The sequence below is a fragment of the Squalius cephalus genome, assembly GCF_949319135.1.
Source record: "Squalius cephalus genome assembly, chromosome: 3".
NCBI lineage: Eukaryota > Metazoa > Chordata > Actinopteri > Cypriniformes > Leuciscidae > Squalius > Squalius cephalus.
The window spans coordinates 53,543,000-53,570,504 of record NC_137124.1 but is presented as its reverse complement, the minus strand read 5'-3'; the positions used below and the strand labels follow the sequence as shown (position 1 = coordinate 53,570,504).

General features: G+C 36.2%; 1 protein-coding gene across 1 annotated transcript in view; it reads right to left on the bottom strand.

Annotated features, from left to right (window-relative positions):
- The window catches only part of phlpp2 (PH domain and leucine rich repeat protein phosphatase 2), a 64,098-nt gene that overhangs the window by 21,839 nt on the left and 14,754 nt on the right, over positions 1-27,505 (bottom strand). The window contains exons 4-6 of the mRNA XM_079865452.1: positions 10,220-10,410; positions 7,227-7,352; positions 4,496-4,650 (exon numbers count right to left, since the gene is read on the bottom strand). Of these exons, the coding sequence (XP_079721578.1) occupies positions 4,496-4,650; positions 7,227-7,352; positions 10,220-10,410 (472 nt within the window). The remainder of the gene's footprint in view (positions 1-4,495; positions 4,651-7,226; positions 7,353-10,219; positions 10,411-27,505) is intronic.

The following is a 27,505-nucleotide window of genomic DNA, read 5'->3' as shown; positions in this document are numbered from 1 at the left end:
GTCAATCAAAAAAGTTGAGTCCTCGTGTTGTGCGTCAGGTGCAGAAGCTGGCTTCAAAAAACAGACGCATAAGTGCTGCGAGCATTGCTTTAGATGTTGCAGAAGTGGAAGGTCAGCTTGTCTGTGCTCAGACCATACACCACACACTGCAACAAGTCGGTTTGCATGGCCGTCGTCCCAGAAGGAAGCCTCTTCTGAAGCTGGCTCACAAGAAAGCCCACAAACAGTTTGCTAAAAGCAACCTGTCCAAGAGCATGAATTACTGGAACCATGTCCTGTGGCCTGATGAGACCAATATAAACTTAAGTGGTTCAGATGGTGTCCAGAATGTGTGGCGACGCCCTGGTAAGGAGTACCAAGAAAATTGTGTCTTGCCTACAGTCAAGCATGGTGGTGGTAGCATCATGGTCTGGGGCTGCATGAGTGCTGCTGGTACTGGGGAGCTGAGTTTCATTGAGGGAAACATGGATTCCAACATGTACTGCGACATTCTGAAGCAGAACATGATGCCCTCCCTTCAGAAACTGGGCCGAACGGCATGATAACGACCCCCAAACACACCGCCAAGATGACAACTGTCTTGCTGAGGAAGCTGAAGGTGATGGAGTGGCCAAGTATTTATCCAGGTCTGAACCCTATTGAGCACCTGTGGGGCGTCCTCAAGCGGAAGATGGAGATGTGTCTAACATCCAGCACATGTCATTATGGAGGAGTGGAAGAGGATCCCAGCAACAACCTGTGCAGCTCTGACCCTAACTCCATGCCCAGGAGGATTAAGGCAGTGCTAGATAACAATGGTGCTCACACAAAATATTGACACTTTTGACACAGTTTTGAGATGTTCACTTAGGGTGTACTCACTTTTGTTGCCAGCTATTTTGACAATAATGGCTGTATGTTGAGTTATTTTCAGAGGACAGTAAATATATACTGCTATACAAGCAGCACATTGACTAATCTAAAATATATCCAAGTTTAATTTCTATAGTATTGTCCCTTGAGAAGATATACTAAAATGTTTGCTGAAATGTGAGGGGTGTACTCACTTTTGTGAGATACTGTATATAAGGCCAGCAACTGTTAGAAATCACCATTGTAACCGTACAGCCAACACATGACCATACGAGGTGTCAATCAGTGAATCCTCATATGTGGTATTTAAGCAGAAACTATGGTTCCCATGGTAAATTTCTATAAAGGAGCTCCCTGGAGACAAATTAAGTAAAGAGACATGTGCAATGGAGATGTCTGACAGTTTTGATCCAAATGTAGACAATATGTCTTCTGGAAGACCAATTTAGTAGTCATCTTTATTATCCCATGGGGAGACTTTCAGTGAGTTTTGCGGGCCTTCTATAAATATTAAAAATCTAAATAAGTAATCTGCCATATATACAATTAATCTCTTCATTATTACATGTTCAAGTCATAAAATCATAAAAATGAAAGTTAGATGTCAGAAAAATCAGAAATGAATACTTTTATTCAGCAAGGACACTTTAAATTCACAATGTTACAAAATATTTTTATTTCAAATAAATGAAATAAAGTTTATTAAAGAATCCTAAAGAAAAAGTACATCACAATTTCCACAAAAATATTAGGCAGCATGACTGTTGAATATTGATTATAATAATAAGAATTTGGATATGCAATATATTACAATGATTTCTGAAGGATCATGTGACACTGAAGACTGGAGTAATGATGCTGAAAATTCAGCTTTGTGTCATACGAATAAATTATATTTTAATATATATTAAAATAAAAAAAAGAGTTATTTTAAATTGTAATAATATTTCACAATATTGCTGTTTTTATGTTGTTTCTATTTTTGATCAAATAAATGGAGCCTTGGTAAGCATAAGAGACTGCTTTCAAAAACATAAAATCTTACAAACTTCCCATTTCTTTTTTATCATCAATGTTGTAAACAGTTGTGCTGCTTAATATTTTTGGTGGATAACATGATACATTTTACAGGATACTCTGATGAATAGAAAGTTGAAAAGAACAGCATTTATTTGAAAAATAAGTATTTTTGTCACATTATAAATGTCTTTACTGTCACTCTTGATCAATCCATTGTGTCCTTGCTGAATAAAAGTATTAATTTCTCTCTTTCAAAAAAAAAAAAAACATACTAACTAATAAAATAACTACTCGCTGTATAAATTACTTTTACTCCCAAAGTATCTCTCCAACATTGTACATTGTTTTATTGGCGTACGTGTGTGTGTGTGTGTGTGTGTGTGTGTGTGTGTGTGTGTGTGTGTGTGTGTGTGTGTGTTTGCTGCTATAACAGTTTCATTTCCCTTTGAGGATTAATAAAGTAGTATGATATCATATTGTATCGTTTTGTATCAAATCGTTTCAAACTAAATGACATCATTGCACGATCTTCCTGGTCTCTCCTGCCCAATTTCCCACACTCCTGTTTCCTTTAACTGGCTCAATGGCTTTTGTATCCTTGTTACCACAGGCAAATGACGCTGTCAGACGGGGCTCTTCATGGACGAATGACTGCCAAAGAGCACTCATCCAGCCCAGAGCAACCGCCTGACACGACAAACACCCCTGAGCGAGGCATCTTGCAGCGACACAAAAATGTCTATAACACGAAACCTAAATATGTGGCTATATGTGGTCCGATGTGCATGTTAAGAATGAGCCAGTCAATGACTGTTGTGGTTGGGAGGTAAAGCAATGACACAGCCGTGAAGGTGGCAGCCTGAATCAGAACATACGCTGAGCTTTCGCCTCTCACACACACGCACACACACACACACACACATCACCCCACCACCACCATCATCCTACGCATCCTGCACCACCCACCACACACAGTTACTAAATATATGTCACAGCTGAGATGAGCAGAGAGAGAGAGAGAGAGAGAGAGAGAGAGAGAGAGAGAGAGAGAGAGAGAGAGAGAGAGAGAGAGAGAGAGAGAGAGAAAAGACCAGAAAGGAGAGGCATAATGGAGCAAGCATGTGTGAAAGCTCTCTGTGAAAGTAGTAACATGGCAGAGAAGCTTCTTACATGAGGCAAAAATGTCTGGGTTATATATATATATATATATTTCCCTCCAAAATCAACAAGAAATAAGAAGCTTAACCTTATAAAGCCTACTGTATCATATTTGATACACAAATTTCTAAGGCCTCTAAATTATCAACATGATTAAAAACCTGTTGTACACAATCTGCTACATGCCTTCTGTTGTCTGATCGGTAGTTTATACTTTTTTAGCAAGTTAAAGCCCTTTAGTATAATTCTAAAAATGTCTACCTTTATATAATCTGTACTGTTTTTATATTGTTTGTTCATGTTCATTCACAGTGCATTACCTAATGTTAACAAACACATTTTGATTTTAATAATGTAATAGCAAATGTTGAAATGAAAATTGGATAGAAGTATTCATTCTTATTTCATGTCAACCTTAATACATAGATATATAAACAACATGGGGGGACTTTAAGAGTTAACTAATGTTAACTAATGAAACCTTATTGTAAAGTGTTACTGTAATATTTCAAGATAAACACTAATGGACTGAAAAAACTTTAAAATACTTGATTATACAGCATTTTTTTTTTTAAATCATGTTAAAATGTGAGTATCAAATATGATACATCAACGTTTATTTGTTCACCTCTTGTACTGCACTGGATTATATGGTTTGCTTCCTACAATAAAAACTACAGAGCCTTTATCAGAAACTATAAGCATTTAAATATTATCTTAAGACAGATATAAAGTGACAACTGATATTTGTAAAGCTTTATAACAGTAAAACAGACTACTGACATAAAATGCATATATTACAATTGATCAAAATCTCATCTTATTTTTGGCCATATAAATATCAGCACCAAATTGCATATTTTTGCCAAGTTTGGGTATCTGAATAATCTTAAGCTACACATATGCACATTTAAAAAAAATTAAATTATAGGTTTAATAAACTATAAAAAAAATAATATTCACAAAAATATCATTAAAATGATTGTTCTCTTGATTTTGGGGTGAAATATGACCATGAACAGAGTCTTTTGCATGAAGAAATATACATGGCCCATTTACTGCTGTGTCCAATGGCCCATCTAATGATAACCGTACCGATTTAAACACCACTAATCATAGTTACTGATTAACATGCGATAGCATCATCCCCTCTGTAAGTTCCCATTTCGTGATGCTCTTATTGCTTGTATTTGCACAGACTGTCACACTGTCATTGACATAAGTGCATGTACAGAATAAATAGCTCTTCTCCGTGTGCATGGCAGCGCAACAAGAGACCGCATCCCAACGGAAACAACAGCCTAAATTTATGCACAAGTTTGTAATTATGTAAATAGCATTGAAGAAAGGTATTTTTCTGAAGTACATCTGGCAGGAAAACAGAAATGAATTCCTAGAGCTGCTTTTCTGTCCACAATATACACACAGCAGCCAAACCATCTAAAGCTGAATGCTGTAAATTCACCTGTTAAAGTTGATGAGTCCTCCAGGGCCGTCCAGCCTCACGAAGTTGTGCCGTAGGTTGAGGTGTGTGACGTCCTGGCAGTAGAAGAGATACTCGGGCACTTCCTCCAGACTGTAGCAGGATAAATCCACCAGACTTATAGTCTGAGACACCACCTACATGACAATGTGGAAATACACGCCTCATCAACACGATCAGCATTCTGCGGCAGCCTATACAAATCCAATGATCTCATAATGGTAATATCAAAATAAGGTTAGGCATGACATAAAACCTTAGGGAAATCAATGTATTTGCAAGGCGTTTGACTAGAATGGTTCATTGCTTGAATAAAATGGTGGAACAATGATAAAAGACAACCAACGTTACGCAACAAAATAGTTAATGACATTAAATATGAGTAAAAATATATCATTTTTATAATTTAATATGACCAGTAAATAAAAAAAATAACAATTTAATAAACATAATAACTATGTTATAAATAAGCTGATATGATATAGTGAGGACTCCATATTTGAGATATATAGATAGATAGATATATAGATATAAAATGTTTTTAAAATAAGTCTCTTCTGGTCACCAAGGCTGCATTTATTTGATTAAAAATAGTAATCTTTTTTTTTTTTTTTATTAAAAAAAAAAAAAAAAAAAAAAAAAAAAAGCCTTGGTGAGCAGAAGAGACTTCTTTTAAACACATAAAAATTTTATTGATCACAAACTTTTGTACGGCACTATATATATATATATATATAGTCTTAGGGTTCCTGTTCCTTTCTTTTAAGATATTTTTGACTTTTATTTTATATGTCAGACTTTTCAGGGTTAATTTTTCGTCAATAAATATTTTAATAGCCTAAATGTAGGCTGTTTACAGTCGCCAATCTATATAGCAATTACTTTATAACTTGTTTTATCATTTATGTTAAAACATGGCTTATTCGATCAGATTTTAAAAGTGCAAAAACACTGCTTGAGAACGGCTGAAGAGCTTATCGGTGACATCATTCAGGCACTGCCGCATGAGCCAAACTCGCATCAGTGAAATGAAGCACACTGTCATTACGTCACTGGAACAGAATCTGAGCGTGCTGGTTCATTCACCGTGGGACGGACTAATGTGAAGGGTCAATGACGTCATGCTCAGATTTGTGTGTCTACGTCTATTAATTCATTTTAAAAACATATTAATAAAATGCCATTCATACAGACATTTACCAGATTAATTTAAATTTCATTCATTCATTCATTCATTCATTCATTCATTAACCAGAATACAGGTCTTATGATGAACATGTTTTCAATTTCTAAACTAAAATTAGTTGCCAGGCATTTAGTCATTTAGTCAAAACAAGAAGAAAAAGGAGTCAATAAGAAGCTGAAAAAGACAGTAGCATGTGAAACAGGTATAGTTTGGAGTAATCTTTATTATTATTATTATTATTATTATTATTATTATAAGAAATATTCAAAGTAGTAAAGCATTTATGGTTTAAAATATTACTAATGTTACCACAAATAAATGATTTTTTGCATATATTATGAATCTTCAAAGCATTTTTTGCTTCAAAATATTACTAATATTACCAAAAAACAAATTAATAATGATATTTGAAGAAAAAAGAAAATTATTTTCAGAAATGTATTCAAGGTGTAAGGAAAATATGTTATTGCTGTTTTACTTAATAGTCACACCACTTGACATTTTCAAAGTTCTTGCACATTTGCACATGGTTTGTAAATATTATTTTTATTGCCACTGATCCCTGGATGTCTGGTGCCATTTAAGTAATATTTATGAATTATATATATATATATATATATATATATATATATATATATATATATATATATATATATATATATATATATATATATATATATATATATATATATATATTTATATTTAGCTTTTTCTTTTCTTTTTTTTTTCTTACAATTTTATAATTGTAAAAAGTAAACTTAAGCTTAAACTTCAACTTTATTTCAGTTAATTGCCAAGGCAACATTTTCCATCTAATATTAGTATTTTATTTCAGCTTTATTTCAGTTCATGAAAATGATTGTTAGGAAATTTAGCTTTAGTCAACAATGATTTGGACTGGATTGAAAGGCTCTTTTATTACTGAGCCAGTCAGACCTCACAGCACAGCGGCTGTAGTGATGCACATTAAGCACACACACACACACACACACACACACAATAACACACAACCCCCACACACACACAAAACACACAAACGCTCTGTTTCTCATCTATCATGCCACCTCAAACAGCCTGTTACCTCAGGATCACCCTCACACACAATCGTTTAGAGCGCGTTTTGCATAATTCAGGAAGTTTCTGGTGTAGGGGAGTTAGCTGTGATCTCCAGAGATGGTCAGACCTCATTAGACTCCAGACACGCAGCCAGAGTTTGGAATGCCAATTAATTGGTGATTAAGACAAACGAGGACTAACAGAACACAGGGAAGCCGAACAAAAAAGAAACAAACAAGTTCGGGACAATAAACTTGTGTGTTTAAAACACAAGACAGCTGTTTCAGCTGTTCACTGCAGGCGGTCGGTACGGTGTGTCCCTCCGTACCCAAAATACAAACACGTACCATCCGTGAGGGGGATTTATTGGAAAAGCGATAGAAGAGAAAACTCTGATCCGCTGTTGAATCACTGTGGGTTTCCTAATGAAATCTTAATGCATGTCTAGATTAGATAAAGCACATCACTCACTTTAGAAGCCTGCCGATGCCAGCGCTGGTAGTCGGCCAGCGTGTCGAAGTTAACGTAGTAGGTCTGGGCCTGCGGGCCGGCGGAGCTGAACATCAGACAGTGCTGTCTCCTCTTCACCTCTTCCACCTGAGCCAAGAAACGAGCATGTCAACTCTGTGGGTAATGAAGACACTATGTGCTTTGAAAAAAACACTTATGAACCTTGGCAAAAGGCTAACCTATCAGTAAATCCAGCACTCACTCTATATCAACCTAAATATGTATTGTCTCTGAGATTACAGAAATAATACACTTAAAGGGATTGTTCACCCAAAAATGAAAGTTGTCATCATTTACTTGCCCTCATTTTGTTCAAAACCTGTATGAGATTTTTTTTCTTCTGTTGAACACAAAATAATTCATTTTGAAGAATGTTGGTAACCAGACAGTTGACGGCACCCATTGATTTTTTTTTCCTACTATGGAAGTCAATGGGTGCCGTCAACTGTCTGGTTACCAACATTCTTCAAAATATCTTCTTTTGTGTTCAGCAGAAGAAAGAAACTCATACAGGTTTGGAACAACATGAGGGCAAGGAAATGATGACAGAATTTTCATTTTTGGGTGAACCATCCCTTTAAGTGTGAACTCAATGTTTCAAATGTATTATAGTTTAAATTTATATTAAATGCAATTAGTTGAACGTTTTGTGACCACTTAAGTAGGACTTAAGCACATCTTTATTTAATTTTGTGATTACTTCTATTGTCTTTTAAATATGGTTAAAGTGTACTGCCGAATGTACTGACAAGCATTTATGGCAAACAAAAATATACTTTAAATGTAATTTTTATTGAAACTTGTCATCCTAGGTCACATATTTGAATACGTAAGTAATTATGAAGTTGCAATTTAGTACATTTAGGGTGTACATTTGTAGTTCGGTTCACTTGGTTCATTTGGTCCGAACCAAAAACAAAAACAAAACGTTTAGTCCTGGTCCACTTAGCGCTCACGTTAGCATTTTAACCCCGACCTAAACCTATTCTGCCAGGACCAGCAGAATAAAATTGCCTAGAAGCCTATGAATGAGTGAGACAGCTCTCTTAATTTGTGCTCCGAAGATGAACGAAAGTCTTACGGGATTGGAACAACATGAGGGTGAGTGATTAATGACAGAATTTTCATTTTTGGGTGAACTAACCCTTTAAGTGCACTTTTGTTTCATTATTATCAAGTCCAGTTTTTTGTAAATATTAATTTAAGATTTGAAGTACACTATCAGTGCATACTCAATACAATTAGCACACTACAAGAGTAACACATAACTAGAAGTTTCTCCACCAGTTCTGCTTCCAAAAGATGATTTTGAAATTCACAACTCCAGTAACAAACATTCATTTTGACAGAAGAATTCATGTAAGTGCTTTAACAAAAACACATTTCTGCTTTTAAACCCTCTGGGCTGCTTGAATACTAGACATCATATTGAAGTGTATTACTGTAAATTGAAACTGAAATGACTGCGAGCTGAAAGTATTGCCTGTGGTAATCAACAGCATGACACACATACTGTACTGTCCATTTACATGAAGCCGAAAACCCGGAATATTCCTTAGAGTCACCATGAAATCAAAATTGAGAATTATTGTTTTTATGGAATATTGCAGTGTTTATTATAAATGATTTATCCGTGCACATTGTTTTAAATCCATGCGCCCCCTTTAATCAAAATAACTTGCAGCGACATCTCTTCTCTGATGATGCGTTTACTGGTGTGAGGGCGAGACAACCTGTCACTCACATGAGATCCACCAATAGCAAACCAGAACCATCCAACCATTCTTCCAGAATTGGAATTGATTTTCGTTTCCCAACCCTAGATATACATCACAATAAGGAAGAAAAGACTATTGCGACTTCTGTTTCGTGCCGACTTTAACAAAGGTTAGACAGAAAAGTCTGATTGGCATTCAGGCCCGGAGTGGGTAATCGGGAGAATCGGGAGAATTCCCGGTGGGCCGCTTCACTTTTGGGCCGGTCGAGATTTTTATTTATTTATTATTTTTTTTTTCACATTTCAATGTCACGTTAGTTACATTAGGCTACACACGTTCCGCATTCTGACACCGCAGAGCGCAGCCTCTGCATGGGTTGTACCATGTGAGGGAGTTCTCCCCTCCCCTCCTATAGAGTTGGTTGGGTCCATATAGCCCGTCTTTTCCAAAACGTTTTCTCAGGTAGGCTACCGCGGCACCACCGGCGCCTACCGATAGCTGGGCCGGCCCTACCGTAACGGTACGCGTCAGGGAGGATGGATGGGAGGAAGAGGCCAGGAGGTATGGAAGCTGGTTTCTGTCACAGAATAAAACATTTTAAAAGATAATTGCGACTTTTTATCTCACAATTGCGAGTTTACATCTCACAATTCTGACTTTATTTCTCAGAATTGCGAGATATAAAGTCAGAATTGCGTGAAATAAAGTCGCAATTGCGTGTTATAAAGTCAGAATTGCGAGATATAAAGTCAGAATTGTGTGAAATAAAGTCGATATAGAGTCATAATTGTGTGATATAAAGTCGCAATTGCGTGTTATAAAGTCAGAACTGCAAGATAGGCTATAGAGTCAGAATTGTGTGATATAAAGTCGCAATTGCGTGTTATAAAGTCAGAATTGCGAAATATAAAGTCAGAATTGTGTGAAATAAAGTCGCAATTGCTTAAAGTCTAAGTGAATTATTATTTAACCTTTAAGCTACATTATTTGTTAACCCATGGTATTAATACAAACTACATTAATTGCTAATTTGGAATTCCATCATGGAAAAAGTGGGCCGGTCTTGGGCCTGAAACTCCCGGGCTAAAAAGTGGCCCCACTCCGGCCCTGTTGGCATTTGTCCTTCTCTCTCCCTTCCCTCCTCATTCTCATTCATTCACAGCTGTGTTGATGCATCTGCTCTCTGTTATCTGTTCTCGGATCCTGATGTGTGTGTGGGTGTCTGTGAACCCCTACCTTTCCCCCGACCAGGGGTAGGATGTGCATCTTGCCAGTCAGGCTGTCCTTGACAGAGGCCACGATAAGACAGGTCCCGCAGAGGATGACCTGCCGCTCGGCCCATTTATGGAGCTGTGTCTTCCCCTTCCTGACGCTGAACACGCCCTTCAGAAGAGTCCGCTCCTGCTGGTCTGCGTTCACCGGTTTCTCTGTACGGACACACACACAGACGCACAGCAATCAACCCACTGCCGCTCACAGTACAGATTGCACTTCTCAAACTAAACGGGTATATTTTTTACCATGCAGAAGTCGATGCCACAATGCAAAGGTGATCTGTGTGGTTGTCAGCATGATTCTTTCTGTGCGTTTGCTGGGTTGATTTGTGTTTTGGGGCAATGATGTGATGTTTGTTTGAGCGCTCTCTGAGCCTCAAAGGTTTCTATGTGTACAGAGTGTTTTACAAGCATTGTGAATGGCAGCCAATCACAATCACATCTGTTGAGCACGTGAATGCAATTACCCTATCAGAGGTGTTAGTCAATAAGTTAGTCAGAATCCGCTTAACACCGCTGAAAACCCCACTTAAAGGTAAGGTTGAAACTTTGGCCATGTCCACACTAATTTATCTCCACACTAATTAGTCCACACTAATTAATATTTTTCTCTCCGTTTTGGCCTTCCGTCCACACTGAGACAGCGTTTTTATTAATGAAAACGAAGATTTTTTGAAAACGCACTCCAAAGTGGATACATTTGAAAACGCCATTTTCACGTTGTAGTGTGGACTGTGAAACCGGTGGTATTTAAAAACGATGACGTAAATTTAGTCATGTGACGCATATTGTACCAATAGATATTCATGTTTATACCAGTATTGTGCCTGTTAGACTAATCACTTTCACACTGGTGCTAAAAATATTCTACATTGCACACTCTTCATATCACAGTCCTGCAAAGATGACAGAATTTACTCACATTTGCTGTCCTGCGGCAATACATGAGAGCAGATTTAGCGTTTTAGACCAAACATATGGTAACTGCGTGCGACCTGGACCGCATCAGTGAATGGTGAGATATTTTACTAAATAAAATTATCCTGTCAGAAGAATTGCGCGATAACTTCATTTATTTTTCCATCTGAATCATTTCAGTGATCTTTTGTGGGGTTTTACGCATGCGCAGTAAAGGTGAATTTAGCGTTTTCAGACGTTTTTCAAAAGTTTCTCATCCACACTGAAACGCCTGAAAACGCCAGTGTGGACGGAGAGCGTTTTTAAACGAAACCGCCGTTATCAAATGTATCCGGATTAATGTACACGTAGCCTTTATTCACATACTGATAGCAATCAATAATTGAAGTGGTCTACATATTAAAACATGTACATATATCTCATGTAGAAATCTCAGGACGAAAAAGGTTAGAATGAAATTATACAATGTCCTATCCGCCTGTCAACATATGTATTTGTTGTTCTACGTTCTCAGCATGACGTTCTACACGGAGCGGTTCACGTCCTCAGACTCGGATTTATGCATTTCTATGTCAACACAATCAATGCCAAAATTAATCTGCAGCAGTCAAGTGGTACAAGTAAGAGCTCTGTAAATTGTTTACATTTATTATTATTGTAATGTTATGTGCTTTGAGACATGAGGTAATTTAATTACATCTCTCGTCTTGTAACGCTTTGAAGACTCTGCCGTTCATGTGTTTTAAAGGAGGCGTGGCTTTGGAGACGCTCTGAAGGGAGGGTGGGATCTCATGCTATCAAAGCTAGCTTGCTATTGCTAGCCTCTCCCGAAATTGCCTACCCTACCTTTAACAATTGACATGACAAAATGAGGATTTTTTTTTTTTTTTTTTTTAAGTACTTAATTTAACAGTTTTTGCATTGGTACAGAAATTGGTACGCAGATCCATGAAATTTTACTGGTATTGGTACCAACTACTGAAATTTTGATACCGTGACAACACTAGTCTGAAGTAATTTTGCATACTAGCGTATGCACATGACAGAACTTCCTAAGGAGCAACTGTCTGAACATCCCACACACATAAACACCCACACACACACACACACACACACACACACACGTGCACATTCATTCATGTGCTAATGAAGACCATATGTAGTGTGAAGTGCGAGCTCGCTGTGGGACGTGGAAACAGGGTTAATAGGGCTGGCGGTAAACCATGTCACATGTATTGGTCAGATCATAGTCATACACGTACACACATACACTCTCCATTGGCAGCAGCAAGTATGAAGTAGAAAAAGATAGTAATATCTTACATGCAGACAGGCCATCAGATGGCTCAATCATTAACCAGTATAACTTGTAATTGTAGAACAACTCGATGGTGAAAGAAGACATTTTGCAATCATTATGCAGTTGTTAACCAATCACATTAGATCTAAAATTGAGTGTAAACTTCACAAAACTTGTTCATTTCTGAGTGAATTAACATCAATAGCACAATCTCATTCCTCTTAATGGTGAAGTATGTAACATTCTGGATATTAAAATACTGTCTCCTATTCCAGCTTAATAAGACCAGCTCTAAGCAAACCATGCGTAGGTTGACCTCCTGAAGACTGTCAACGCTGTGACACTGTGATGCTTTTAAAACATTGTTCTGTTTGAGTTGCCCGACATTATCAACTTCTGACTCGAGCGCTAGCGTGAGTTTGGCTGGAAATGTCTGTAATAAGAGGAACTGGGCATGCTTAATGAATACTGTGCACATTATGCAGTACATACAGTGTGCTTCCTACTATCTTTTGTAAAAATTGTATGTGACAGTATTCTACATTTCAATTTCAGTAATCTTCATTTCAATTAAAACGATTTTAATAGTTTTAGTTAACAATAACGACTGAAATAAGTAAATGAAATAAGCAGTGCTTTATGTTTTTCAGGTAAATCTAACTGTATTCAGGTACAGACATTAAATAATCAAATGTAAAATAACACCGTATTCATGGTATAAATGAAATATAATTAATTGTTAAAATTAATAATTAATCTTTGTTAAAGATCTTTTAGTGCTGTCACTTTAAGACGACTGCACGGATCCAATATAATGATACGCATCCGTTTTCTTTCTCAGTTGTTTACAACACATAACCGAGTATACTCGCCAAGATGGGCTTCTTGACTTGATTTTGCATGCACGTGTTCGTGACGGGACTTAAAAACACATGCAAATGATAAACTTTAACTCTATGAGGGTTAAACTTTGCAATTAATCCGTGAATCACATGCGTTTCAAACCAGAACCGATCAACTAAGATCTCTGCGCATCCTGCAATGTGACTATCGAGAATGTGCACATCGCGATATCGATGCTAAAACAATATATCGTGCAGCCCTACTTGGCAATATTTTGTGACACACATAGAGAGTACAGCTTAATATGGTAGAAACCCACACAAATAAACAATGAAATTGGGCAGAAATGCTTTAGAAATACAGCTCAAACTATAGTTGAACACCTCAAAAGACTGTGCTCCAGATGTTCCAGTTAGCCTGATGATTTAGTCAGGCTTTTGTCACATTAAACTTGCTTTGCTCCATCTAATTACATAATGTACTCCTCTTCAGCTCCTCTGAAGGGCACATCAAAAACGAGGTCCCGGCTCGGATATGGGCAATACTCTCAGGTTTACTGCCGGTCAGACTAGCACAAAGGGCAGACGACGACTCTTCTTCCCTTACATCCTTCTATAACCTATAACTTCATGAGGAGCAGTGCGAGCACTAATACAGAGAGAGTGTCTCAAGAGACTAACCACTCGCTGATGGCTCTTTGTTGAAGCTCTTTTGAGATGAGGGTCAGCGGATCAGACTCGGTGAGGGGATATGCTGTCTGGAAAGCTGCTGAGGAACAACAGACAGAGCTGACAGCCTGAGTGAGGCAGGACTGACTGTCTGATCACTGACAGCTCCAGCTCTGCTGAAGGACTATGGAGAGGCATTTCTGTGTGGGCGCCAGAGGCCAAATCCAGAATGAAAGCTCTATGAGAAAATAAATAAATATATATATATAATATTTATGATATATTTGCAATGAGTTTTGGTAACAATGTATGTGATGGTTTTAGGGATGCACCATATATTGCCACCATTTCAGTTATTGGGCTGAATTTGGCCATTTTAGCGGTATTGGTCGATAGTATTTATTTCTGCATTTATAAAATCATAATATTAATGGTAAAAGACTGTAAAAATACTACAGTAAAAACCTGTTAATTGGTTAACAGTAAGTTCCATTTATACGGTGGAAAACTGTTATAGATCAAATGGGACATTTCAATTTAAAGTAAAATACTGTTCAATGTGCAGTTTTTGGAAAAGAAAAAAATACAAGTCAAGTCTTATACTTTAAAGTGAAAAACGTAAATTGACATTTAGAATTCTCTGTGTAACAGCTCACATTTGATAGCTTTTCATTTACATAACTATGTTTATTTTTTCTTATCAGTTATGTACATTAGGATTTTGTGTTATCTTATGTTGTTAAATGGATGATTATTGCATTATTTTAGTGCTATGTTGCCACAGTGTTTTGTATTTGTGCGTCTATATTTTAGTATTAAACTCAGCTTTTCGAAAAGCTACTTGTGATGAACCTTGATTCATCATGGGGCTTTATCTTTATCACCTGTGTTTTTAAGGTGGTTGTCAGAATAAAAAAAACTATTAAAGTCCTCATGTAGTCAATTTTATCCCTTAAAACTCATCTTTGATCACCAAAATGACATATTAAAAAAATTACTTGAATTGAATTTTTTTCTTCTTCATGCTTTAAAATAGCTTGAATGCAACTCTATACCCTTGCTGATTATCCACGCCTCCACACCAGCTCACAGATTCATTATTTATTTTACATTATTTCAGTTAATGAAATATACATTTTACTGTAAATTTACTGTAAATGTTGCTACCGTAATTTTTACAGTTAAGCACTTCTTACAGTTTATAATTAAAGTTTTTTACTGTAAATTTCAGTACTTTTTTCAGTGGTTATTTATATTTTGATTACCTTTGCTGTCATCTAACGGTCAATTAAAGTTGATGTAAACCCTTTTTAAAAAGTTTTATAACACTGTAAAATGTCATCTTTAAACAAATTTTTAAATTAATATAAATTTTTCATATCTCATTAAATTCTATGATGCCTAAAATCACTCGAATCATTTAAAATGACTGATTTGAGTTTTTTATAGTTTTTTTTATTTATAATTCATACAGATAAGATAATATGGAATTTTAATATGGCCCATTTATCAGTTATTGCTGATAAATTAAAATTATAGTTGGCTGAATATCCCTGCTTACCTATTTAAAATGCTTTAGCAAAAATACAAACCAAAAAAAAGTATTTATATATATGCACATTTTTTTGTATTTATATTTTTAACCAAATTTCTTGCTCATTTTAGTGAAAAACATGCCCTTTTTATTTTACACTAGATTTTGACTATTTTCCATCTTGCTTTAAACATTTTAAACATGCTTTAAATCTATCTAGATTATGATTCCTTATGCCATTTCAAAGCAAATACATAAATAAACAGATATAAATAAACAGATATTACATTTAATCAAAAAAAAAAAAAAGATAGATAACTTCCAAAATCACCACCCTGCTGTCACATGCACAGACACAGAAACGTGCAATGACACCAAATCTACATCAACAAACCCATTTCCATCCAACATCTAAGAAAAGTAAAAGCCAGCCTAGTCAGCAGACTTCTGACCGCACATCTCTGCTCATTCTGCTGGATGACCACCTCCATGAGTCATAGGAATCAGTGACACGAGAGCTAATCACACACCAATGCCAAAGTGCTGACGCCAAATGAAACACCACCACAAAACACACACCACACAAACTATCCAATAACCTTCAGGCCAGTGGGAGAAGGCACTGGGATAGTTCCAGGATGACCAACACAAGATCCAGCCCAAAAGAGAGACAGAGTAAACTCACAAAGGACTAATTCAGCAAAAGGGTCATTGCTGAAACGGCTCACTTCAAATACATCAGTATTAAGAGAAAAGATTGTGGCTGGGATGAATCCAGACTTTAAAGTGCCCCGTTATGCTTTTTATCGAATATTACCTTTCATGCAGTGTGTAATATAGATGTTTGTGAATGTAAAAGGTCTGCAAAGTTTCAAAGATCAAAGTGCTTGACAAATAAAGCTATTGTCTTAAAAGTTCAAAGTCTTAATGGTCCTACAATTATATTCATATCATTTCTTTTTTTAGGACCTGAATCATAAGATTCGTAGTAAGTCAGTTCAAAACAGAACATCAAATCAAACATATTGTCAGTGTTTCTACACCAGAAACTAAAGCAGACGGGTGAACACGGACACATTTCTTGATTCACCTGAAACGAATGTCACGCCATATGATCGCACTCCCGTCATTCAACCGGAGGTGCTAGTAAATCACATGACCCATGACATACGAGTGACTGTACAATCATCAAACAGATGAGTCTATTCTAGCATGCTAAATCCCAGTGAGCTCAGCTGTCTGACATCATAGTCAGTCGAGTGAGCTGGAAAAACACGGAAAGAGAGTCTGCAACTGTGCAACCCACAAGACCACAGATATGAAATAGACTTTCCTCCAGAATCTCCACTAATAGAACAACAGTGTGACCGAGCGGTAATGCACTGAGATACATTAGAGGCCAACATGATATGCTTTCGATGTGGTACACAAGCGCTCAATTACATGGAGGAATCCTCCGTAATTGTAGGAGAACAGTCTGTCTGAGAGCAGATGAAAGCCTTCAGTTGTGGAAGCAGGACCCCTAAAAGTCCTCCAATCAGGCCTTGCAAGCAAGTCTTCAGCACTAAAGTGGCTGCCAAACAGCAAAGATGTAGCTCGCCCACACTGGAAAAGCCTCCAGTAAAGCGATTCATCCAATAGTCTCTGGCCTTCATGCCTCCAGCTGATATTACACTTGATGATGCTGTTACTAGTCCTGCCATGGGAGAAAGAGTGACAGAGACTCATGAAACCCCTCATTTTTGCACGGTCAGTAAAAGGAGGAGGTTTGAAACGCTCCGCCAAGTGTAAATGCATCTGGATGTTCAGGCCACATTCATAAGCTTCAGTCCTCCCAAACGGAAACTTCAGCAGATCGAGTCCAAAAGAAAAAAAGAAAATAAATGTAGGCCTAAATTTTAGATGTATGTATTTGAATTACACAGTTTAAACAAACTAAACTACCATTAATGTGATGCATATTTGTCAGTCATACATAAATGAAACAGGTTCTGATATAGTACTAAATAAACATAATTCGTTTTAAAGTGCCCCCTATGCTATTTTAAATATTAACTTTCACGCAGTGTTTAATATAGCATGTAAAAGGTCTGCAAAGTTTCAAAGATCAAAGTGCATGTCAAATAAGGTTATTGTCTCCTAAAAGAAAGAAGCGATTGTGAAACGAATAGTCTCATTTCCTATTACTAACCTACGTAACAATTGAACAAATTTGCATAATGCCAGCCTATGGTCTTCATTGGCTGCCTAAGACCGACGTCTACTTTGCCCCTCAAACACTGTAGTTGTAGCTGAAGACTGGAAGGGTTTGGTTCATGTTGTCGACATGTCTAGAAGATGCTGTTTTCTGGGCTACGAAAGCAGATCCACTTTGCATGCACTTCAAAAGCATGAGGACTCATTGATACGGGAAAAAAACGACGTCATAGTATCACTTTTATCACCGTTTATCAAGCACTGAGGAAGATCCAGAGCTGAAATTCAGATATGATCATAGGGGTTTCGTTTCCGACACGCGCTGTAAGCGTTACACCAATCACAACAGACTGGGCCATCTGACCAATCAGAGCAGAGTAGGCTCTTGGGAAGGAGGGGTTTAGAGAGACCGAATCATCGAACAAACTGTTTCAGACTCTTAGAGAAATGAGGTGATGTGCAATGTATATTAGGCATTCAAAACAAAATAAGGAAACTTTAAAATAGCATAGGGGCGCTTTGTTTATCATCAATAAATTAAATTTGTTTCAATCTCCACTAAACTAATTGAATATTGCTTGTTCCACATCATATTCATACTTTTAAACTTAAAAAATATTTTTCCCACAATTAACAGATTTGTGCTGACTCGAAGCAATTTGAATAAACGCATTTTGAAAAAATGATTATTTACATAAAATTAAATATATGCAAATAAAAGACAAAAGACGCAACTTTCAGACGCCATTTTTATTTTTTAGCTCAGCTGTTACGGGATAGAACACACAGGATTGTGGGATATCAAAAGCAGCGAAGTATACATCTATGCTGCCTTCAAAAATCAATCAGATAAAGGCATCTATGTTGACAGGATGTGACACTAGAATCATTAGCATGCAAGCATGACACCAGGAGACAAATGCAACAGCTACTTTCAAACCATGAAAATTATTATTCGCAAACCAATACTTCTGATTGTCTGGAAAAGCACCTGTCTCATGAATATTAGTAAGAGTTCCTGCTGACATACAGTATGAGTTGAAATCTAGATTCAAACTGATTTCAAACCCATAAAAAACAGTCTTAACACAAAATAAGCTAAAAAATAAAAATACAATATAAAATCGCATGCACCTTAAAATGAAAACTACCTTGACTTCCATTATGTACAACAAGACCATATGCATCACCTCAAAAAAAAAAAAGTGCTTTAGTGCTTTATGAGCCTTTAAAGAAACAAATGAACCTTTTTTACCATTTTATTTCTTCAATGAGTTTCAACATGGACTGGCTTCAAAGAGTTTGGCCTCCATCAAAGAACAAAGTCTCGAAATGATCTGACTCCTGCAGAGTTCAGAAATAACATCCCCCGTATAGACCAAAGATGAATAGGTCCGCTTGTTTAAACGATATAACATAGCATAGATTAAGCCTGCTCGCGGGGGGGACCAGTAGGGGCGGAAATACAGGTTTACTCAGGGCTCAGCTAAGAGCAGCATGAAGCCCCGCTAATAACAAACATATAACAAAAGTGATGGACTTTGACTGAGAAATCTGTTAGTGGGATTTTCATCAGGAGTCTTTATGTAAGAGGAAAATGAATACAGACCCTGTTTAATCCTCTGAGTCTGGTGCTGTTTTTGACCGAAACATTTTACGTTTCGTTTTTTTTTTTTTTTACTTCATCGGAATGGTACAAAACTTGGCAAAAGGTTTCAGCACTTACTATGTGAACACACAAAAAAATCATGGACATGATTCGAAAAGGATAAATGGCCCTGAAAAAAGTCACACTTGTACTGTTTGCGGTAAAAAATGACCGCTTTGGAAACGAATTGGAAGCGAATTTCATCTAGTGGAAATGTGTGGTACCGCGCCCAAACAAGCTAATTTTTTCTCAAATTTGGAACAACTTGTTTAGACTTATGGTTTTAGAGTAGAACATGTTTTGGAAAATATAGAGGCTATTTCATATAAAATTTTCAAATTGATATTTATATTTCATAATAAACTTAAACTTCTATATATTTTTTCAGTTTCACTTTTTTCACTTCAGCAATAATCTTCCAACTATCTTCTTTAAAATAGACCAAACTTAAGTCTGTGATCCAAAGAATTCAAGATTCATGACAGTTTAAGTTGAAAATTTTATTTTCAGGTCTATGCTAAAAAAGTGATTAACAAGTAATAAATGGATCATAACCATTCCATAAATATAATTTAGTACCATAAAATCCTCTAAAAATACAAAATGTTAAATAAAAAACATTATCGAACTAAAATAGTACATTCATTTCATTGAAATAAAAAACAAATCTGCTAAATGAGTAGCATTATGTCAAGCATGCAGCTGAAACGTGACAAATATAGTAGACATGGACATATCACATTAATGTCACATGTTAAAAATACACATGCTGTCAACTAAGATCTGTTAGTGTTACTTCCTATTTCCTGCAACTGCATTCAAATGAATGTATTAGTTCATCACAAAAGACTGATCTCAATAACGAAGACATTATTAACAAGCTACACATTTGTTTCCAAATGGATTGTATGCCCTCTCTGATTTGTCTCAATTCATTCACCAGACCACAGATTCAACAACGCACACTGCCAAAAAGAGCCAAAAAGTATCATAATAGGTTTTTGAACATACAGTATATCATGTAAATATGAATATAATTCAGATTCCCAAAACAGGAAGAAATAAAAATGTCAAGATTTTTGAAATGAGCAAAACATGGTCTGAATACGTCTGCATGTGCACTAGACAGGTCTCAGCTGGTCTCAGCCCACGATTCTCCGTCTACTTCCTGAACATTACCCCTGAAAGTTAAGGCTCCTCGCAGATCAATACCTTATTAGTGGCTAAATCCAGCAGCACAGATGATTTATTTTTGTAAAGCCACAGCAACAGCAGATCCCATTTCAAGAGGAAATTTGGTGCAGAAGAAGTAGAGCTGGACGATTAACCGTTAAAAGATCGAGATCTCGATTCAAACACCCACACAATCTTATTCCTAAATGCCAAAAGACTCGGCTATGCCTATAAAACCTTTAAAAAGTATGATCACAGCGAACATTCAAATTTGCATTTTTGCTGTCACTGACATAAGTATTATGCCACTATGTACTATAATGTAGTACATAGTTATGCAGGCTAATAGGAATGAATCAGCTTCGCAGTCTTTTCAAACACACAGTATCATTATTTATGTGTTACAATAATTCTAATTATCACAGAAGTACTGGGATGCAAGTTTATAGTTCAGATATAAACACATATGAAAGCAACTTGACACGAAGATCGTATCAATTACATCGTTACACCAGTAGGTGGCGACAAGTGACTGTTAAATTAGTCATCGAATCATTCGTTCAAGAGATTCATTCAAAAAATGCTGATTCATCCAGTAATGAATCAAGTGAAGTCTTTATGAGTGAGTCATTGAATCATTAATTCATTCAATGACTGTAGTAACCTCTAGTAAATTACATGTTATTTTGTTTAGTTGTCTATTTAGAATCATGATCTCTATTTTTAACCAAAACATTGTGATTCTCAAATTATCCAGAATCGTGCAGCTCTAAAAAAGGAGGAGTAAGGACTACAAAGAAACACCCAACCACGCAGGACCAGTCCAGTACTCAGGGTCAGTTTTTGCCTTGCAGTGTCTCTTGAGTCAGCATTTAGCGATGTTCACTCCCTCAGATTGTTCCATGACCACAGCAGGATTTTTTTTAAAGAGGGAGAGGACTGAGGAAACTGACTAATGTGTTTTCAGAAAAAACTATCTGTAATCAAACACTCTATAAATAAGCTCTTCAGAATTTTAAGAACATCCGTGCACAAGAATACAACATTTGAAGAGGCCATATGGTGAAAAACTCTGTGTTCTTATTAATCTTTGCATTTGATGTCAGTGAAAGAACATTGAAACTCTTGTCAACTCAAAACTGAAAACCAAGCTGCAGTAACAACTTATCAACTTTCTGATATCAGAAACCCTGAGCGTTAACATGTGACTTCATTTGCAGGCTAGCGTCGCCTCTTTGGTGTTCAGCAACTTGGCAGTCCACTCAGTGACATAATAAGAAAGAGGTAGTACAGTATCTAATGAGCATGGCCTGGTACAGATTTCACAATTTGATTCGATTTACAAGCTCTCAATTTGATTTTGATCTTGATTTGATTTGATACAATATTGATTCATTTAAAAATATTTCAACTAGACTCTCTTACACAACAAATGAAGGTTCCAAAAGGGGGTTTTCGTAGCGATGCCATAGAAGAACCATTTTGGTTCCCCAAAGAACTTTCATTGAACAGTTCTTAAAATAACCTTTTTGGTCTTAGCGTGACATTTTAATCATCTTAAGAAATGTTTTTCACCATAAAGAAGCTTTTGTGGAATGGAAAGGTTCCCCATGGATGTTGAAGCGAACCATAGATGCCAATAATAAGCTTTATTTTTAAGAGTGTAAACAAATCATTCTCAACTAATGCTGAAAATAGGGAACCCTGTCCGCTAATATTCAAGGTTAAAATTAACAACAGAGCTCAAACTATTAAATTCAGCTGCGGATGATAAATACTCATAAAAACTCGTATTGTAACTGCACATTTATTTGAACTTTCTAATGATATCTTTATGATTCTACTTCCAATGTGTTGTTAAAAATAAACATTCAAACGCTGGCTGTTATAAATACTTTATGACAAATAACAGGTAAAAAACAAAGAATAAGTAATATAGTGTATATTTTTAGCTAAATTCTCTCCTCTAAAGAGTTTTTTTTTTAAGCTAACTATCAAGCTATCCGCATTGAATGGCTTTCCTGAGGTAAATGTAGCATTTCGTGACATACCTTCTGATATTAATTTATGTTTATTTTGTAGGCTACTAAAAATAGTAGTAAAGAGGAAGATACTAAGGAGGAAGTGCCATTTGAACTAATCTGTCACAGCATGTTAAAGTGTCAAAGTGACATTTATCGTTTAAATTTCATGAAACAATTGACAGAATTTGAAAGCTGAGACTTTGTTTTATAACAAAGTAATATGGGGTTAGAATTGTTGCATTATTCCAAATAAATAGTCCATTTATTTGCGGATTTGTCTGTACGTCTTGACGCTAGAAGTGTTTCAAAATCCACAAATGCATGCGGGGATCTACAAATGCACAGGAAGAGATTCACAAATGAATGTCAGGCAGAGTTGTGTTTGTGACAAATCAAATTTTTGGAAATATTTTTTTATTTGCAAATCTCATTTTTATTTATTTGTGAATTTTATTAATTTCTGTGAATCACTTTACATTTATTTGTGAATTCAATCTATTTATTTTGAATAATGCAACAATTCTAACCCCATAAAGTAAACCTAAAGGTTTTAGCGATTATTGGTTGGGAGAGCTTTATTTGCACATCAACTGAAAACAGAATAGACTAAAAGATTGATCTTGCAGGTCAAATTATGATTATGTCAAAACATAACCAACACCACCTGATCAACTTTTCTCTTTGTTCATCTGAGAGTTACAACTCAGATACAACAGCCAAACTAAATCTAAAGTTAATGATTTAAGGGTCAAGAGCCCAACTAAAGCAAACACTGATCACCATAATGGTGTCTTAAAAAATGAGATTTTCTCCTTTGGTGATTCTGCTTGTTAACATCAGGTGTCTTCAATAATGATCAATCATCACTCAATGAATCACTTAATTAGCTTATTAACTTTAACACTCTTGAGTGTTAATTTAACTCATATTTTAACACTTTAACACTCTTGAGTCTGGAGCCATATAAACTCCCAGGAGAGTTCATTTAAAGGTATAGCGGAGGATTTTCCCGAATTTTAGAAAATAACCGCCCTCTCCACTTTTTGAAAAAATGCACATGCGCAACACTCTACCTGCTCCCGAGAGGGAACGCCTATTAAACGTGTGCACAAGCTAATCATAGCTTACATTAACTTTTACTAGCAGTGATTTTAAATGGATTTCTCCAAATAGCATGCCAAACTTTACCTGTCAAGTAGAAACTTCGCGACTGAGGCATCAGTGGGAAGCCCAACCTGTGTTTTGAGCGCACGCCATCGTGTGAATCGTGTGCACGAGCACGTCCGACGGCCTTACGTAAACATATCACCAGAATGATTGACACTTAGGAGGACCAATAGTCTTGATGATCCACCCGGAAAAAGAAAATCCTCCGCTATACCTTTAACACTGGAGTTTTTGCTGTGTGGGATTAAAGAATCAATAGGTTTGTTAAAATGAAGATCAATTCAAATCAAAAATTCACTCTCGGCAATTCATAACTAATTTACGTTTTGGCGAATTGGTGGCTATCTGCATGCTTGCTTTTTTCTAAAGAAAATGGAAAATGAAAATGGATTCATACGAAATGGTTTTCTCATGAGATGAGTGTTTGTCTGTAATGAACGATAAACAATGATAATTATGTGGCATTCACACAAACGCGCACTTAAGTTCTGTCTGTCGTTTTAAATGCTCAAGCTCTTTAAAGCAAGATGGATTCTGATTGGCTGTCAATGTTTTTATCGTTCATCAGCTGAAAAAAATAATTGTGAAAGTGTTTCCAACAATATCGTTTCTCCGTGCCATTATCATTATAGTTGTGGCATGGGCTCTGCTATTCTTTTAAATTTAGAGCGATTTTTAAAGCTATTGCCCGGTTTCACAGACAAGGCTTAAGTCTAGTCTCAGACTAAAATGCATGTTTAAGATGTTTTAACTGAAAGCTACATGCAATAACATATCTTAAAATATGTCAGTGCCACTGTTTAGTCTCAGAATGCACAAGAATAATGCTTTTTTTCTAAGGCAGGTTTAACAAAAACTACTTAAGTGTTCTAATTTAACTAGGGCCTTGATCCTGGCTTAATCTAAGCCCTATCTGTGAAACCAGGCCTATATCTTTATTGTTAGTTATTGTCTTTGGTGTGAACGGGCCTTCACTCAGGTCAGGAGTTTTTACCACAAAACGAGTGACCAAATCAAGCCAGCACTTAAGCCACCAGCCTGAACTCACTGTGAGGACAGTAATCTCTCTCTCTTTCTCTCTTCCTTGATTTATCTAGGCATTTGAAGAGCTCCAATGAAGAGTCCAAAAGTCCAGCTGCCACTCAACTGCGATTTCCACCAACTGGCCAACAAACACCTTTGCTGAAATGAGATATTCCTGAGATACTGAGGCACAACTGTAAAATTTATGACATCATTTAAGACATTTTACAACATCACAGATAGGATTTGAGATGATCAGGTCTGGAACGGTTTACAACTAAGAGCTGATACTACTATGTTACTTGTATAATTTCTCTCCTATAATTAGTATAGTATCACTCTTTCATTGCACAGTAGTTCAATATGACACTGATTCAGGGATACGGACATGCTCACTCATCCTCAAAATATGCATTCATACTGTATTTAACACATCACTATCACTGAATCTCTCGCGTATTAGTGGAAATCACAATGGATCACATGATACATTATTACCGCAATACCGTGTTGATATTTTTATTGCAAGGAGCTTTCTGATTTTTAGCAGCTTCGCTGTACCTTGAACCTCTGCTGCGAACAATTACACAATGATACACCTTACAAAGATAAAGGCGTTTCATCACTGACACCTCAAAATCACTCTGCTCTACATCTGTGATTGTCTACGCACTATTTATTCTGCTACATAACATGTAAATCATATTCATCACACTGGCTGCTTCAGTGTCGAAATATATAGGATATTGTATTAATTCAACACGAGAGAGAATTCTTTCAGTCTGACACGTTTCTCCACCCCCGTTTGATTGACAGGACACCGATTGTAAGCCCTGATCATTAGCTGTTTTTTAACAACCAATGGCCGATAGTGAAAATAATTTATTTTATCGGCCGATACATTGGTGCATCCCTAGTTTAAATTTATATTTGCAATCCACTGAACTTTAAAGAGATTTTGATCCACTTAAGTGGGACTTAAGTCAACTTTATATGTAATTTCATAATTGCTTCCATTTTCTTTGAAATATGGTTAAAATGTACTGCTGTATGTACTGGCAAGTATTTATGGTAAACTAAAATATACTTTAATGTAATTTCTATTGAAACTTTTATGTCATGTATTTAAATATATTTGTAACTACACATTTGGAATGATGAAGATGCAATTTAGTACATTTAAAATCTATTAAAAGTAATATCGAAAAAAGGTCCTTGCACACAGAGTCCGAAATTTTCATATATCGTTTTTTCGTATTCGTCATTCGGTGGCTCTGAATTGTCAAAACACCATCAAAATGTTTGCTACGGATTCAAAAAACGCAGAAAATCGAACCCGATCCGAATTTTTTTATGACGGACGAAAGTTTTGGTTTTAAAGTTTAAACGTTTATTTTTACCATAACACTTTAAAAAAAGTATTTAAATGTGTTAAGAAACAGTCATGAAAGACTTAGTTCTAATTATTAATTATTTAAATATCTAATTTTTATTAAGTTTTAATAATATTATATTATCTGCAAGTAGTTTTTTTTTAACTGCAAGTGCACAATCAATAAACTTAAACACAAAGAATATAATATCCACATAATTGTTTTACACCTAAAGAAATTAAAAGTACTTTTCATAAAAATGCTGTAAACTCACATTTGTTCTATTTGTTATATCATGGAGGCCGCCATGTTGAGATCAAATAACCAGCGTCTGTCATAACCTGACCTTCGCATGGTTGTTTATAAAATATTTTAGTTAATTTCATAATGCTTTAGCTATCAATAACACTGAACTACTCTTAGCTGTATTTATTTACCACATTTAACAATGTTCAAATCTAAGCTGCACCAGATTTCCAACCTAATCAGCGCATAAAACGCATCCATAAAATCCATCTGGGCCTGATCATGGGTAAAAATAATAGGGTCTGTGAATTATGAAGCTCTAAATATTTATATTAAATAATTATAATAATATTACTGAATGAGACACAATGTGAGTGGAACATTCAGCACCTACAGGTGTGCTAACATGGTCATGATCACAAATAGATTTTCATTTATTCTCACATGAGAACAAAAACCGTCATTTCAAACGCAGTGCAATTTGTTATACCCATGAAACTGTAAAGCCTTGCCATGTAAAATAAACACAAGTAAAAATCAATATGTGGCATCAGTAGACAATGCAACATTGTGATAAAGTACTATTAAACTATACAATATTGATCGTCCTCCTCACCTCTGAGATGTAGGGAAGGTTGTTTGGAGGGTTTAGGACAGTGAACACACAGAACTCTATTCCGCTAGTCTCACCTGTCCCCGGAGTCACAGTGTACAAATGAGGAGGATGCAGGTCATCTGTTCAGTCTCCGTGGCTATATATCAGGCGGACGTGCAAGACTGTACCTCACCACTACGGCCCTGACAGGACCTGAGGATGAGAAATGGTATGTCTCCGTTCCTCGGCGGCCCTGACAGATGGGCATTTACTCACTGCCCCGGACCAAGGGGAGCCGTGGGTTACTCAAGCCCAGAGAGAGTCTGTGTCTAACAGCCACTGCTTAAATACACTCAGGAAGGACATTATGGAGGACACATTCCATATGCAAGGAATTTTCATTTCAATTTTTATAAAGCTTTCCATTATGTAATGCGCATAATTATACGCACGATTATTATTACAGCTCATGCGTAAGGTTAGGTACAGTATCTGAACCGATGTTATTTATATATATATGAAGGTAAGGAGTGGGTGTGA